The 14221-nt window shown below is 44.8% G+C and overlaps 3 protein-coding genes across 8 annotated transcripts in view; 1 reads left to right on the top strand and 2 right to left on the bottom strand.

Moving 5' to 3' along the window:
• LOC116705626 (myocardin) overlaps positions 1-2511 on the top strand; it is a 167151-nt gene extending 164640 nt beyond the window's left edge. For 4 of the 6 annotated variants that reach the window (XM_032541946.1, XM_032541949.1, XM_032541948.1 and 1 more), the window contains one exon: positions 104-2511. In XM_032541946.1, the coding sequence (XP_032397837.1) occupies positions 104-705 (602 nt within the window). In that variant the 3' untranslated portion in view covers positions 706-2511. The remainder of the gene's footprint in view (positions 1-103) is intronic. The other 2 variants (XM_032541947.1, XM_032541952.1) reach the window with 1 other exon arrangement.
• The window catches only part of LOC116705659 (manganese-dependent ADP-ribose/CDP-alcohol diphosphatase), a 20812-nt gene continuing 7809 nt past the window's right edge, over positions 1219-14221 (bottom strand). The window contains exon 4 of the transcript XR_004335983.1: positions 1219-1229. The gene's annotated coding sequence lies outside the window, so the exon portion shown is untranslated. The remainder of the gene's footprint in view (positions 1230-14221) is intronic.
• Positions 2566-14221, bottom strand: part of LOC116705506 (dual specificity mitogen-activated protein kinase kinase 2) — a 14698-nt gene continuing 3042 nt past the window's right edge. Inside the window, exons 3-12 of the mRNA XM_032541709.1 lie at positions 11204-11239; positions 9665-9769; positions 8402-8550; positions 8198-8317; positions 8064-8115; positions 6784-6911; positions 6285-6362; positions 5706-5854; positions 5521-5566; positions 2566-4448 (exon numbers count right to left, since the gene is read on the bottom strand). Of these exons, the coding sequence (XP_032397600.1) occupies positions 4335-4448; positions 5521-5566; positions 5706-5854; positions 6285-6362; positions 6784-6911; positions 8064-8115; positions 8198-8317; positions 8402-8550; positions 9665-9769; positions 11204-11239 (977 nt within the window). The 3' untranslated portion in view covers positions 2566-4334. The remainder of the gene's footprint in view (positions 4449-5520; positions 5567-5705; positions 5855-6284; positions 6363-6783; positions 6912-8063; positions 8116-8197; positions 8318-8401; positions 8551-9664; positions 9770-11203; positions 11240-14221) is intronic.

Consider the following 14221-nt stretch of genomic DNA (forward strand, 5'->3'; position numbering starts at 1 on the left):
ACATATAAAGTTAGCGTAGCTCGCGCTGCAGGATGGTGTGACATCCCACTGGTATGGTCCGGGACCTGCTGTGACCCTCCCTCCTCTCCTCTTTCTCTCCAAGAGATGCCAGCTAACGCCAGAGAAGAGAGGGAGAGGGCCTCTGTAACCAAAGTTGTGCCTCACATTACTGTGTCCCCAGGGTGTCCCAGCCTCCTAGCCCCCAGGTTCCACCGACACTACGAACACCTGTCCCCCGCCCAGTTCCCTTACGACCACTCGGCTAATCACATCACTGAGAGCCACCTGGAGAATCTGCTGGGAGGTCCGATTGGCCGGGGAGCGGAGGTGGCTCTTCTTAAAATGGCCAGTGAGGACGGGGGACAGGAAGAGGACGGGAACAGAGACGACGAGGGGTACCACCACCGCCACCCTCACCATCCCCAACAGGACAAACTTCTGACCAACAGAGATCTGATGGACACGCCTCTGTCACCCATCAGCACTAAGGGGTCTGGTGTGTCCGAGGTGCAGGGGATGGTCAGCATGGCGTTCAGCGAGACGCCGTGGGAGACCATGGAGTGGCTGGACCTGACGCCCCCCAGCTCAGCCACGGCCTTTAGTGTGGCTCTGCCCAGTGGGCCCAGCATCTTCAACACAGAGTTCCTGGATGTCACAGACATTAACTTGAACACTGCCATGGACCTTCACCTGGAGCACTGGTGAAAGCTCCAGCAAAGTGCTCGCCATCCGCCGTCAAACACAAGACACCAGCTGCAAGTAGCTGTATGGGCCGCTGCCATATGCCAAACAACTAGTGACTTCTACCCTGAACAGCTTCAGTCCAAGTGCTAGCATGTGCCTCTATTATAAGTGGGATGTGACATTAAGTAGACCATTCTTCATAGATTGATGGCTACAGAATTATATTTTGAGGTCCCTGTGTTGTCATCACAACCAGAATCTAACAACTGAGGGCTTTTTGATATTATCTGTGTCCTTTTTGGACAATGATGCGCACAACTGTCAAATAAATGGGACAGTGGACACACAAATTCTTCTCTAGGTAATGGTGACATGAGTACAGTGCTTTATACCAACACCTTATGCAACTATCAGTGTTACGCCCCCTAGACTTGAAGACACATTGGGACAATCGTTTTATATTTTCTGTGTTTGTTGTACTGGAAAAAAAAAAACAGAATTACAAGGTGAATTGGATTGCTTAGTACGGCCATTTTGTAAATATCCTAACTATCTGTACTGGCAGAGACGAGGACGTTGTGGTGACGCAAACCACAAATCAAGTGCATTATGTAATCAGTTCATCAGGTGATGGAGCTATCCCACTGTGCACGACGCTAACACACACGGCCACGTTTGCTTGAGTTAGGATATGTTGTCATTCCGCTTTCTTTTCACTATTTGGGTTATTTATCCACACACTGACATTTTGGAGAATCTTTGGCCTTATTGGTTTAATAGGCAGACAAACTGCCTTATTTGCAACAGCTTTGTATTACTATTTGTTCATACCAGTTCCCCCCGTCACATTGTATTATGAATTTGCTATTTCCTGGAAGATGATGACAGATATTAATATAGAACGTTCCAACATAAGTCAACATCACTTTTTCAGACAAATGTTAATAGAAAATGCAACTTCATCTCTATTTTTTACCCACTAAGTAGTTCTTTGTCCTTACAAATTTCACCCTTTCTATTTGCAGCCCACAGTTATTTATAGAGTTTTTATATTTATCCTGTATTTATACTGACATTCCTTTCTAATAGACTGGCGCTCTGTGATTTATCAGGTAAACTCCAGTGCTGCCATTTGGACCACGGACATTTCTTAGTAAATCGATTCTCTTAAAAATGTGATTCAAAGTAAGGAGCCACTTGGAAAAGCCATGATTTCTTAAATCACTTCTTTAAAGAAAGAACCTTATGGAGTGGACATTATTAGCACTTGTGAATATGAAAAAGTAATAAATTCAGATCTAAACTGTGATTACTGCATTTTGGCACAGAGGTAGCACACACACACACACACACACACACACTTACTTGGTTACACTGATGAGACGAGGTTCACACTCCCAACCCCGTAAAGCATATAGTTTTTTCATTATCCAGCTTCTCATCTATCGGCAAGAAAGCAAATAAATAGACTTCTCAAAATGTCAAACTTTTGCTTTAAGTGCCTTGGCCAATACATTTCTTCACTGTGTTCTGTTTAGACCAAGTATTGTTCCTGTTACTTATGAAGTGTTGCACTTGTTAATGGGTTCTATGTAGAGTACATGTAGGCTATGAATGCCCAACTCCAATATATGACAAAGCTGGTATTCTTCACCTTCTGTTGTAAGAATATGTACTGGCTTATAATATCGGGTTGGGCTCCTTTTGCAATCCTTTCACTCATCTGACAGAAGCTTCCATGGTGCTTGGCCGCGGACTTGCCTTACTATTGTACTGCTTGATCCTGTATATGACAGAAAGAAAAGCAATAAACTTATCACAGCCAAATCCTTTGGGTCGTTACTGTTTTATTCATGTCCAATTCACAAGAAGCACCCAATCCAAGTTTTAAACAGAAAATGTATTTGTAACCCTTCAATAAAGATACACTATAATATTCATTGCCATTAATATTTTATAATCTAATATGAACATTCTAGTAAATTGCAATTTATACAACATGTACCCTGGAGGTTGATATTCACAAGTGGTAAGGTAGCTTCCTGGAAATGAATCAGTTTCTTAGGGCTTTGCACCATTTCACATTACTGAGAGAAGAATGGCTTGCTGTTACGGTCTAATCCTCCAGAATAAGCCACGAGCATTCAACACATCCTGATGACGGTGGACACTTTCCAACATGGCTGACATCTGTAGAGGCCTAAGTCAAAGAATTTTAAATGAAAAGGGGAACTCCAGCACATTCTATACGTGTCGATGTACTGGTCATCGGGAGTACTATTCAGTATGGCTGGGCATTCTTTCAAACACTAGCCTTAAAGTGATACCGCTACCAACAGAGTACTTCACTCAGCTTTTTGTTTACATTTCATTTGATACCCATCCATTAGTTGCATCACACCACAGATTGTATCTGTAGCTGCTGTGGTAGTGGGCCATTCACGTTGCATCATATTAGAAATCGTGATTGGCTGTGAGCAAAACCAAACAAATAGTCTTTAAATTTTAGATCTGGGCCCAGCCCTACTAGTCAGCCTTGTATTTTGCTTTTTTAAATATGTCTCTTGCCAGACTCCAACTACAATACTAAAATATAATAAAGTCAAACAACAAAGGTGATCAACAACTCCAACAGACTCATAAATGTCAGTCAAAACTGATTTTGAGAAAGTCAACAGTTGACTTAAGCTGACTCTGTATACCTCTTTGCTTTTTATAGGCTGTGTTGCATGAAATGACCTTTACTTACATTATTAGTTACCAGATAAGGCTGGCAATATTCAGTGTTACATTAAAATATAAATATTGCCATCTTTACCTCTATATTCATTTATGACATTCCAAGTCTCTACAGCGCCCCAGTGTGGGAGGACCACCATCCATTCAGACAGTTTGGTTAAGTAGCTAACTGTGTGATGGAGGGAGTCTGAGTGGCAGCGTCGCCTGGTGAAGGAAGACAGGTGGGGGAGCGGCTGTTAGACTATGGCGATGCATCCCGAGTTTGGTATATGGTTTGGCATGGGACACATTCCATCATCAGTGCGAGCCAGAGAAACGTGGCGGGTCCCAGAGGAACATGCTGTGAGGGGGACAGATCCTCGTCCTCTCCTGGCAGGGGTGTGGTTGGTACAAAAGGACATTATGTCATTTAGCAGCATTTGTGGGTTGTCGACAGGAAACCATTGCCAGGATTTTATCCCATGTGGCCTATCTGTGGTCAGAGTGCTGTGGCGGGCTGCTGAGGAGCAGCTGGACTCATTGTGCACCACAAGATGTGATCAAGATCAGAGCCTGCCAGGGACAGCACATGGTCTATACACACACTCACACATTTATATCAGTGAAGAACTTCACATCAGGCAATGAAGCATGGAACCATGTGTACCTGATGTAGTGTCACTCGGTTTAAGAGACTGAGCTGAACATCTGAAAACAGACACACACAGACACACAGACAGACACACACAGACACACACACAGACACACACACACACACTCTTCCTGGCTGACGATATTTGACAATTGACTGAGGTTTGCTTAACAATATTCATGTCATTGCACCGGGCAACCTTTGTTCTTTGGAACGTGTGAATAAATAGCTGATGCTATGTAACCCTCACACTCTCGCACACGCACACAACCTAACTCCGTCAGTCCACGTACATAGGCGAGATGGGCGAGGCGGGCATCTGATCCAGGACACGACATACGTAACTGGCGACGTCCACAAAACGCTCTTCATACATCAGAATGAAGGGATGTTTCTGGAAGAGAGACACACTGAGCTTCAGGCTGACGGGATGGAAACTCCTCCTGAGATAAACACTGGTTTCGAGCATTATTTCAGAATATATTGACCCTTACTTCATTTTAAATGGCCAGTGATGTTGTGGGCTGATAAAGCAGCACTGGTCACTATAACTATGGTTAGGAGGCTGAAGGCTCCAGAAAACAACAAAGTGACAAAAGGGGAACTGCACTATGAGCAACCCATTGAACTAAAATATTATAAAATATTCAGTTAGGGCAGCTCTAACGGCCCAAACGTCTCATCAGTACAGGAACGCTCTTTATGGTGGCCTAAATCAAAAATCCATCGCACGTCTGCAGCTTGTGCAAAATGCCGCTGCTCGCTTTCTCACAAATACTTCTCGGAGTGCACACATCACTCCCGTTCTTTTTACTCTACACTGGCTTCCGGTGCGTTTTAGAATTGATTTTAAAATCGCATTGTTTGTTTTTAAAGCCCTAAATGGCCTTGCCCAAAGTATTTGTCCGAGCTTTTAACTTGGGTGGGCAAAATCGGTTGTTGCGGTCTTCCAATCTACGGACTCTAGAAGTCCCGAGGTCGAGGTACAAGCAGTGGGGCGATCGGGCTTTCGCGTTGCTGGCCAAAACTCTGGAACAAGCTCCCGCCAGACATTCGCACTATAACGGATGTTGTTCTTTAAATCAAAACTTATTATTTAGAATGGCTTTTAATACACAGTAGTGGTGTAACAACTCTTTTTGATGAGTTATAGGTTACTTAATCTGTCTGTTTTTATGCTTGTTGTTGTGTTTGTTTTGTTTGTTTGTATTTTCACGTGAATGTTGTGTTTGTTTTCTTGATGATGTAAAGCACTTTGGACACCTGCTGGTGCTGTAAAGTGCTATATAAATAAATGTTGATTGATTGATTGATTGAACAGATTTGTAACACTAACAAACACACACGTGTCATTCAAGTGTCCCTTTCTTTAACTGGTGACAATGTGTGAAGTAGAACACTGATCCACTTCCACATGGGCAGCAGACAGTAACACTCAGCACACATGTAAAAGCTAGAGAACTTACCAGAAGCTCCTTGTACTTTGGCCGTTTGGATTCATCCTTGGTAAGGCTGGACAGAAAGACAGAGACAAACAATGTCCATCAGCACGGGGGACACGTGTTCACTCTGCTCCACAATGAGTGTGTGTGTCTGTGTGTGTATGAGAGTATGTGTGTGTGTGTGTGTGTGTGTGTGTGCATACGCCTACCAAAGGTTGACACAGCTGATGAACATGGGGGAGAACTGGCGTTCCTCGGAGCTGGTGAGCTGCGGAGGCTCACCTTTCACCACTTGAGTCAGCTGATCAAACACGCTGTTCCACTTTGGGTACGGGAACCTTCCTGTGGCCAGCTCGTACTGCAACACACACACAGAGAGAGAGAGAAAGAGAGAGAAAGAGAGAGAGAGAGAGAGAGAGAGAGAGAGAGAAGGTCTTCATGCTAATCAGCGTACAGAAGAAGGAAGGAGCAGTTGTCTACAAGAGCAGACAGACCACAGTATCCCTCTCTTTGGCCATCCAAAGCTGATAAAGCCTGTTTACAACAAGCCTGTGTGTGTCCTAACCTGCCAAAATATGAAAACAAATAGTGGACCTGGAGCACCTATAGCCTCGCTCTCAGATGGTGTTTAGGAGTGGTTGGTTTTAATGAGCTTCCTCCATGTTAGGATAAAAGGTGCATGCAGACTTCACTGGACTCCGCATTGACCTCAACAACACCTGGTGTATTACAGTATCTCACACACACACACACACACACAGTGTAAAAGCTGAGCCCCCCTGTCTTACCAGAGTGATTCCCAGGCTCCAGACGTCAGAACGCACGTCATAGCCTTGTCTGGACGCACTGGGGTCAATCCTCTCAGGCTGAAACACACACACACACACACACACACACACACACACACACACACACACACACACACACACACACACACACACACACACACACACACACACACACACACACACACACACACACACACACACACACACACACACACACACACACACACACACACACACACACACACATTACATCATTTAATCCAGAACCACTGAGATGCTGCTGCTCCTGCCATGGGGCAGGTCAAAGGTCAGAGCCTCAGATCTGCTGAAGCTCAAGTGTTCATCAGACTGGGAGCATTCAGCAGTGTTGCAGTCGAGACCACCTAACACCAGTATCATGTCTATATCTGTCTACCTGGCCTGGTAATTTAAATGAAGCGGTAATACACCATGACGTGCACAAAGAGATGAATGGGTGTCATTCCCTTTCAGTCCTTACCGCCATGTAAGGCCGGCAGCCGGCGTCCCGGGTCTTAGCAATAGAGTCCACCAGCTGACCGCTGATGCCAAAGTCACACAGCTTGATGTTCCCCGCTCGGTCCATGAGAATGTTGGAAGGTTTGATGTCTGAAATGAAAGAAAGAGAAACAAACTGCATCCAAGGTTTGGAAAATCTTTTATATATGGACATTAAATACCAACTGTATATTAAAAGGTAGCTTAGAGAAAAGACCATCACATCAGGTTTTAATTCAACAACATGGCTCTAACTCAATGTTCCAATAAAATGACATAATGTTGACTGTTAACTATTCATAAGGACCACATGATGTCACAGGGCTGTTGGTAGGCTTTTGTATGCCCTGCTCCGCCTTGCTCCACCCTGCAACCCCCTGCTCCACCCTGCTATGCCTTGCTCCGCCCTCCAACCCCCTGCTATGCCTTGCTCCGCCCTCAAACCCCCGCTAGCATGCTCCCGCCTCCAACCCCTGCTCCCACCTGCTATGCCTTGCTCCGCCCTCCAACCCCCGCTATGCCTTGTCCGCCCTCCAACCCCCTGCTATGCCTTGCTCGCCCTGCAACCCCGCTCCACCCTGCTGTGCCTGCAAACCCCTTGCACTGCCCTGCAAATGCCTGCTCCACCCTGCAACCACATGCTAGCCCTGCAACCCCTGACGCCCTGCAACCCTGCTCCACCCTGCTAGGCTGCACAACCCCCTGCCTCACCCTGCTATGCCCTGCAACAACCGCTACGCCATGCAACCGCATGCGCACCATGCTAGGCCCTGCAACCCCCTGCTCCACCCTGTTATGCTCTGCAACCCCTTGCTCCACCCTGCAACCCCATGCTCCGCCCTGCCATGCCCTGCAACCCCGTGCTCTGCCCTGCAATGCCCTGCAATGCCCTGCTTAATATTGGGGGAGAATTGTTGGGTCTTTGTAAATTATAGAGTGTGGTCTGTAAAGGTTACTTAAAAAACTCCATTTATGATTTGATATAATAAATACAATTGAATTGTACTCTTGAAAGCCTTTAGGCTATCTCAGGTGTGTGGGAAGAAATTGGGAGAAACATAAATGTTGGAAAAAGTTAATTGGGGCAGATGCTTTGCAGATTTTATGGTACAGAATACAGTTTGGAGGTAATAAATATGGATCCCAACCAATATCGTTCTTTCTGTCTCATTTTGATTGTAGCGTATCTGTAGCCTAGCTCTATGCTGTGTGGGACACAACTATGGCGGCAGGCACGTCAGAAGTGACGTCTTTGGTACTTACCTCTATGAATTATTTTCAAGTTTTCTTTTAAGTGGTTCAGTGCTTTAACAGTCTGTTGGAGACACAATAAAACACATCACTTCTGTTTCCAATGTGATCAACATTTTTGAAGACAAAGTGAATCGCCTACTCACCGCTAATGTTATTTTGCCAAGTATTTCCTCCGGAATGACATCATCCAATGCACAATAGACATATTTGTAAAATTTGTCTAATGAGGTAGCCATGAGTTCCATACAGATCCAGCAGTCACCCTGAAACAAAGAGCCAGAAGATGAGGAGATGTGCACGGGATCATTCCCTGCCTATCAGCGAGCTGCTGCTGCATGACCTCCCACCTCTCTGAAGAGAGCGCCGTAGAACTGAACGATGTAGGGACAGTCACTGCTCCTCATGACCACGTCCAGATCCATCAGCAGCTGCTTCTGCTCCTTCTCATCCACAGTGGAGCGAATCCTCTGGGAGACACAGCACACACACAGATGGTCTTAGTGCAAGACGTCAATCGGCACTGAGGGAAATAGCACAGCTGTTGCTCTGGATGGGGGGGGGGGTGTGTGTGTCCTGACAGCCATGTCTGGCCCGTGGGTTGTAGAACATCTTGTGACGGAGCCATATGCTCCACGCCCAATCTCCCCAAGTCTCTCAGAACCTTCGCCGGAAGTCACAATGCTCGCCCCAAGCAGAGATCTTCAGCTTCCCCATGACGACTCAATACTATGTGTCCGCAGACGCTCCTCTGGGGGGGGGGGGATGGCAGGCACAAGTAAGTTCATTTTGAATTTAGTAGACTCAGATTATGCTGCAGTTATCTGCGGACTCTTGTCATACGGAGCAGGTCTAGACCACACTCTATCATTTACAGAGATGCAACATTCTCCCATGAGCAGCAGGGGGAACCCGTCTCAGAGCACAGAGGGTGGATCCGGGGTTGGTTTTTTTTTTATTGAGATGCTTTGGTTTTTTTGCGGGGATGAGGGAACGTACATGTTTCAAACAGCGAACGAGGAAGGAGGAGCGAAGAGAAAAAAGCACCCCCCCCCCAACATGAGGGGAACTGATATGACAATATTTTATCAGTAGACCCAAAGCTTTTGTATGCAAAGTGAACCATTTAAAAGAGTTCCAGCGGAAGTTTGACTCTGTTTCTTTTGGACGGCCACCAGGCGTTGGGCTGGACTGATGGGGGGAGGGGGGGGGACTTTGGCAGGGAGCTAATTTAAACTGGTCCATGGGGGAAGCTGCTGTGGATCACAGCCTCCAACCACCCCAAAAACCATTTCAACCCGGCATCAGGCCACACATGTATAAGTCTGCAGCAGTGGATATTGCTGCCGATGATGCTCATGAATGGCGATGTACTATAGTAACAAACTACCTTTTCTTATATCAATCTTTTTTCTTCTCTATTTCCACTAACAAAGATATGTAATAGAAATATCTAATATCGTCCTGTTAACACACAGTTGTGCTGCTGCAATGGGAGCCAGCTGTAGCTGTTTAACTTTAGAATAATAACTTTCAGCGACGTGAGAAACCTAGGACCTGCTGCTGATCTATGATCTCACACAGCACTGACCCGTCAGATGCTGTCTCTACTCACATGTGAGGGTTCTGGAAAGAGGAAGGCGGTGGATGGAGCGGGAGCCTGGAGGCTGGTTTCACTGGAGGGTTGGCGAAATTCAGCTTCAGAGCTTTACGTTTACCTGGCAGGACAAAGAGAGAAATCCATCCATGCACAGCACACTGTGGGTTCAAAACTGACCTGAGAGAACAAGCCTTTACATGTGTGCAATAAGCAAAATTGACAAATTCATGCCACAGAACTTTCATATGACCCAGGACATAATTGGCTAAAAGCTCAGTGGGGGAATGGTGAGGAGAAAACTGCTGAGGATTTTGGGATCCAGTCTCTGACTTTTGGTTTATCTCTCTCTTCTCGAGATCAGACGAAGCACAAACTGCATTTCGAACACAAGCAAAGTGCCCAGATTAGGCCTGCAAGAGTCAGGGGAAATATGAATCACGATTGTTTTGCTTAGAATTGATATCACCAATCTCTGACACAATTTTTTTGACCATGACATAACAAAACTAATTGGCAGTACCAAACATAGATTTCTTTTGGCACCTAGAGCAGATGGTTCACCACAAGCCTGTAATCATAGAGGCTCCAATGAAGAGAAGGGAGAGCATTCCAACCTTTTATAAAGTCTAATTTTAAAACTCACAGAAGAAAGTAGTAGAGTTTGTGATGCAGTCGGCTCGTAAATTTAAATGAGAATAAAAAAAACTATTAACTTTTAATCTAAGTTATTTAAAAATTAAATCGTGAAGAGGGTGAATCAAAATCGTGATTTTATATCGATCGTGCAGGCCTAGGTCAGAGGTTCCCAACACTCAGATACTGCAGCAGTCCCTTTAGCTGTCTAGGATACTCATCATCATCCAAATGCTTTTTTTTTAATTCAAGTTATTGGCGTTGTTGTTACTGCAATACTGCAGGATACTGATGTTGGAACCCCCTGTCCAAAACCTCAGCAGTTCCCTCAAGAAGTCAAAGTTACCAAGGCTTCCACTGAGATCGATAGATAGATATTTATTGATCCCAAAAATGGGAACAATAGCACTTGATTTCAATTCAAGCCCAGTCAACAGTGTCTGTCACCTGTGAAGCTGCGTGCACATGATCCGCAGTAACACTGCGAGGTAGAGCCCAGAGCATGCAGCGCACCGATACCTCATTATTGCTTCTGAAGTGGGTTGAAAAGGTAAGCAGCAGCTTAGTTAAAGTTGAAATAATTTAAAGTTTGACATGCTTTCATTTTTGTTTTATTTCCTCTCCTTTGTTGAGTAAAGGATGATAAGCAAGTTAACATTAAACATTTTCTGATTCAAGTGTCAGAAAGTCATGATGACATTTTTTGATGGTCTTGAATCCTCTTCTGTAGTTTTTCTAACGGAAGCCGTCTCTCTGTCCTCCTTTATCCAATCAGGGTATGCCACTGATACAGAGCTGTCCAATAAGATGTGAGCAATACCAAGAAATCTTCTTGAAACAAAACAGACAGAGGAATCCCTTTGCCAAGAGATATCCTGATCAAACACATATAACCCGACAGTAAAAGAAGAGTGAATACCTGTTTCATTCTGACATCTCCAGCAGGTGGTGGTTTCTGTAAGGTTTAGATCAAACGTTTGACACTAGACAACTGCCACAGAGTAAGAAATACAAAGCATTTGTTGACCGCTGGAAACATGACTGCTTATTAGGACACATGTGCTAAAGGTCAAACAATCAATGGAAATGGTATCCGTTAACCAGCAGCTAACCTCAACACATGACATGATCCAATATGGGACACAGCCCAGGCTGACTGTTCTACGAGCCAGCCCAACACACACACACACACACACACACACACACACACACACACACACACACACACTTCAAGCCTGAAGCGGCGCGTGCCGGAAATCACTCACAACCCAACAATGGAGACTCGTCCCGAACAGCAGCTCCGCAGCCTAGGAGCCACGTCGCACAGTTTCCACCAGCAGCAGCCCACCCCGCGCAGCATGCAAGGTAGGCGGACGGCGGCTGCCTATTCACCTAACCAACCACTGGAGGCGTGGTTCATAGGGAAGCTGGTCTAGGGAGCTGGTCTAGCGAGCTGATCTTAGGGAGCTGTCTTAAGGCGCTGAATAGGGAGGATGGTTTATAGGAGTTGGGAAGGGGGACTCATAAGATACGGGTAGAAACCGGTAGCTAGTCCTGCCCACAAGCAGGAAAAAAGAGCCATAAAGTCAGAGAGAGAGACAGAATTATTAAGATCGTCGGGCGGCAAGTTTACAGTTCAGACGCGCGATAACGTTGTTGGCCATAAAAACTTTCACTTCTCCTACTTGAATGAAATGTGAACAAGGTCAATGTTTGCTGGTTCGGTGCTCATGCACCTGTGATATACAGATTTGGAGTGGTTGTATCACGTTATCAAGTCCGTTTCAGATGGTTATTGTTCTCATACAATGTAACTTAGAGGGTTAAATAGTGAGCGACATGTAGGCCACTTATCATTCTCTTATTAAATGCTGTGACCAAAATGGTCGGAATCGGTTCAATATATTATTACACTCAAGGTCATAGTGACATCCTGAATATCATGCATACAAATATATGGTAGGTTATAAAAACTGCATTTAAAGGCAATACAACGGTGGTAAGGCGTAGTGGGGTTTCAATTCTATTGATTTATTTTGAAGGTACACGTGTCGGTTCCGCTAACGCTGTAAGCTGGTTTGGCTAGCGCAGCTCTGTGGGCTTCGCCTGAAAGGCTCACTGTGTTAGCCAGCTAGCAGCTAGCGCTAGCGGGCAGTAGTTATAGCTGCGTTTGTGACCCACCGTTTCCATGATTTCTCATTGGACACTAATCAGAAAATCCCACGGTGTTGTGGGCGTAGAGCTACTTCACTGAACCCTACGAGATATTATGGCGCAGGCTGCTAACTGGCCAGTTCCCACCAAGCGGAAGCTGCATAGACAGATTACAGTTTGATGCGAGTTGTATGTTATTATGTTTGTGTTGTATTATGTATTTATTATGAGGGTATGATAGGCGTCATGTTGAACGTTGGTGATGTGGGTTAGTACGGTTGCTTACAGACGCAGGTCCTCTCCGTTATTATTATTAATTTTTTTTAAATGGGCCTCTAGTCAACGTGAATCTAGTATCTACAATATCTTAATTAAAAATTTTTGCAAGATATCTTAGCTTGAAACATAGATTAGATATTTACTATAAAATTACCGACTATCCTAAGCTCCCGTTCCAGAATCTACAACGGTCTTTTCCCTAGTCAAAACTTATTTAAGATAGTCTGAAAAGGACCATATAGCTCGTCGTTGAATTGGTTGAATAAAAAGATCTGAACTGGAGTTAGACTCGTCGGTATAACATGTAGATATCTCAACACTGGAATTACGTAATCTAAAAACTCAGTTGCGAATATCCGTAATTCACATAGGGGATTCTGCAAATGAATTTTGTAGATATTCTGGAATGATAAACACTACAAGGAATGGCAATGATGTAATTTTCCTAGGAAGATGTCTTGTGGATATTGAAATTGGTCTTTTGAATGGAAAAGAAATTTAAAGATTATATGCAGCACATTCCAGTCTAGCTTTTAAATGTTTGTAAAAATGGCTCTCGCCATAACAATCCGCAGAGAGAGCGGTAGGAATTGTTAGGAGTAAATGGAGGACATGCTAGCATGTTAGTTAGAGTGATTAGCCTGTGCCTAACTAAATTGCTAGTTAAATTACCTAGGCACGGGAATCATGCTAAATAAATGCTAGTTAACATTCATAGGCCACAGGGTAATCCATGTACTAACATGCTAGCATGTGCCTATGTTTATGCTCCTAACATATTACCTCATCTCCGTCTCTGCGATTGGGAAATTGATTGAGATTTCTCTTGCCCAGTGACCAGAAAGACTAAAACTTTACGACAGGTGCTACGTCTCATCTACGTCTTCAAGGTCAGTTTGGAGGTGCGCACGTAACGCTAGCCATCCACCGGGAAAAAAGAGCTTTAATTAGACTTAATGGTCGCCATCCAGAACAACGGGATTGTTGGGTCCAATTTGTAACTGTTGTTCTTTTCTCAGTGGGAGAACAGTTTGATATACTCACATTATAGGTCTATAGAGAAATTGCAGATTTAAGGAGTCTCCCCTGCTGGAGGTTTAGAGAGAACGCAGCATTAAGGAGTTCCTCTGCTGGAGGGTTAGAGAGAATGCAGCTGTAGGGAGTCGCTCCTGTGGAGGTTAGAGTGAATGCCAGCTTTAAGGAGTTACCCTGCTGGAGGTTAGAGAGAAGCAGCTTTAATGAGTCCTCCCCCGCTGGAGGTTAGCGAGAATGATCATTAAGGGGCGCCATGGTGGATGTTAGGAGAATGCAGCTTAAGATTTCTCCCCCTGCTGGAGGGTTAGAGAAGGAAGGCAGCTTTAAGGAGTCAGCTTTGGTTTTCACTTTAAATTCAAACGAACAAACCAATAGTGACTTCACTGAGTTGCAACATCCATTGTGTTTACCGTCTGTGATGAGTTGCAAAGGCAGTTATTAGTTGTTCAACCGGCTATTACCAACCTAC

Source organism: Etheostoma spectabile, chromosome 17, assembly GCF_008692095.1.
Source record: "Etheostoma spectabile isolate EspeVRDwgs_2016 chromosome 17, UIUC_Espe_1.0, whole genome shotgun sequence".
Taxonomy (NCBI): Eukaryota; Metazoa; Chordata; class Actinopteri; order Perciformes; family Percidae; genus Etheostoma; species Etheostoma spectabile.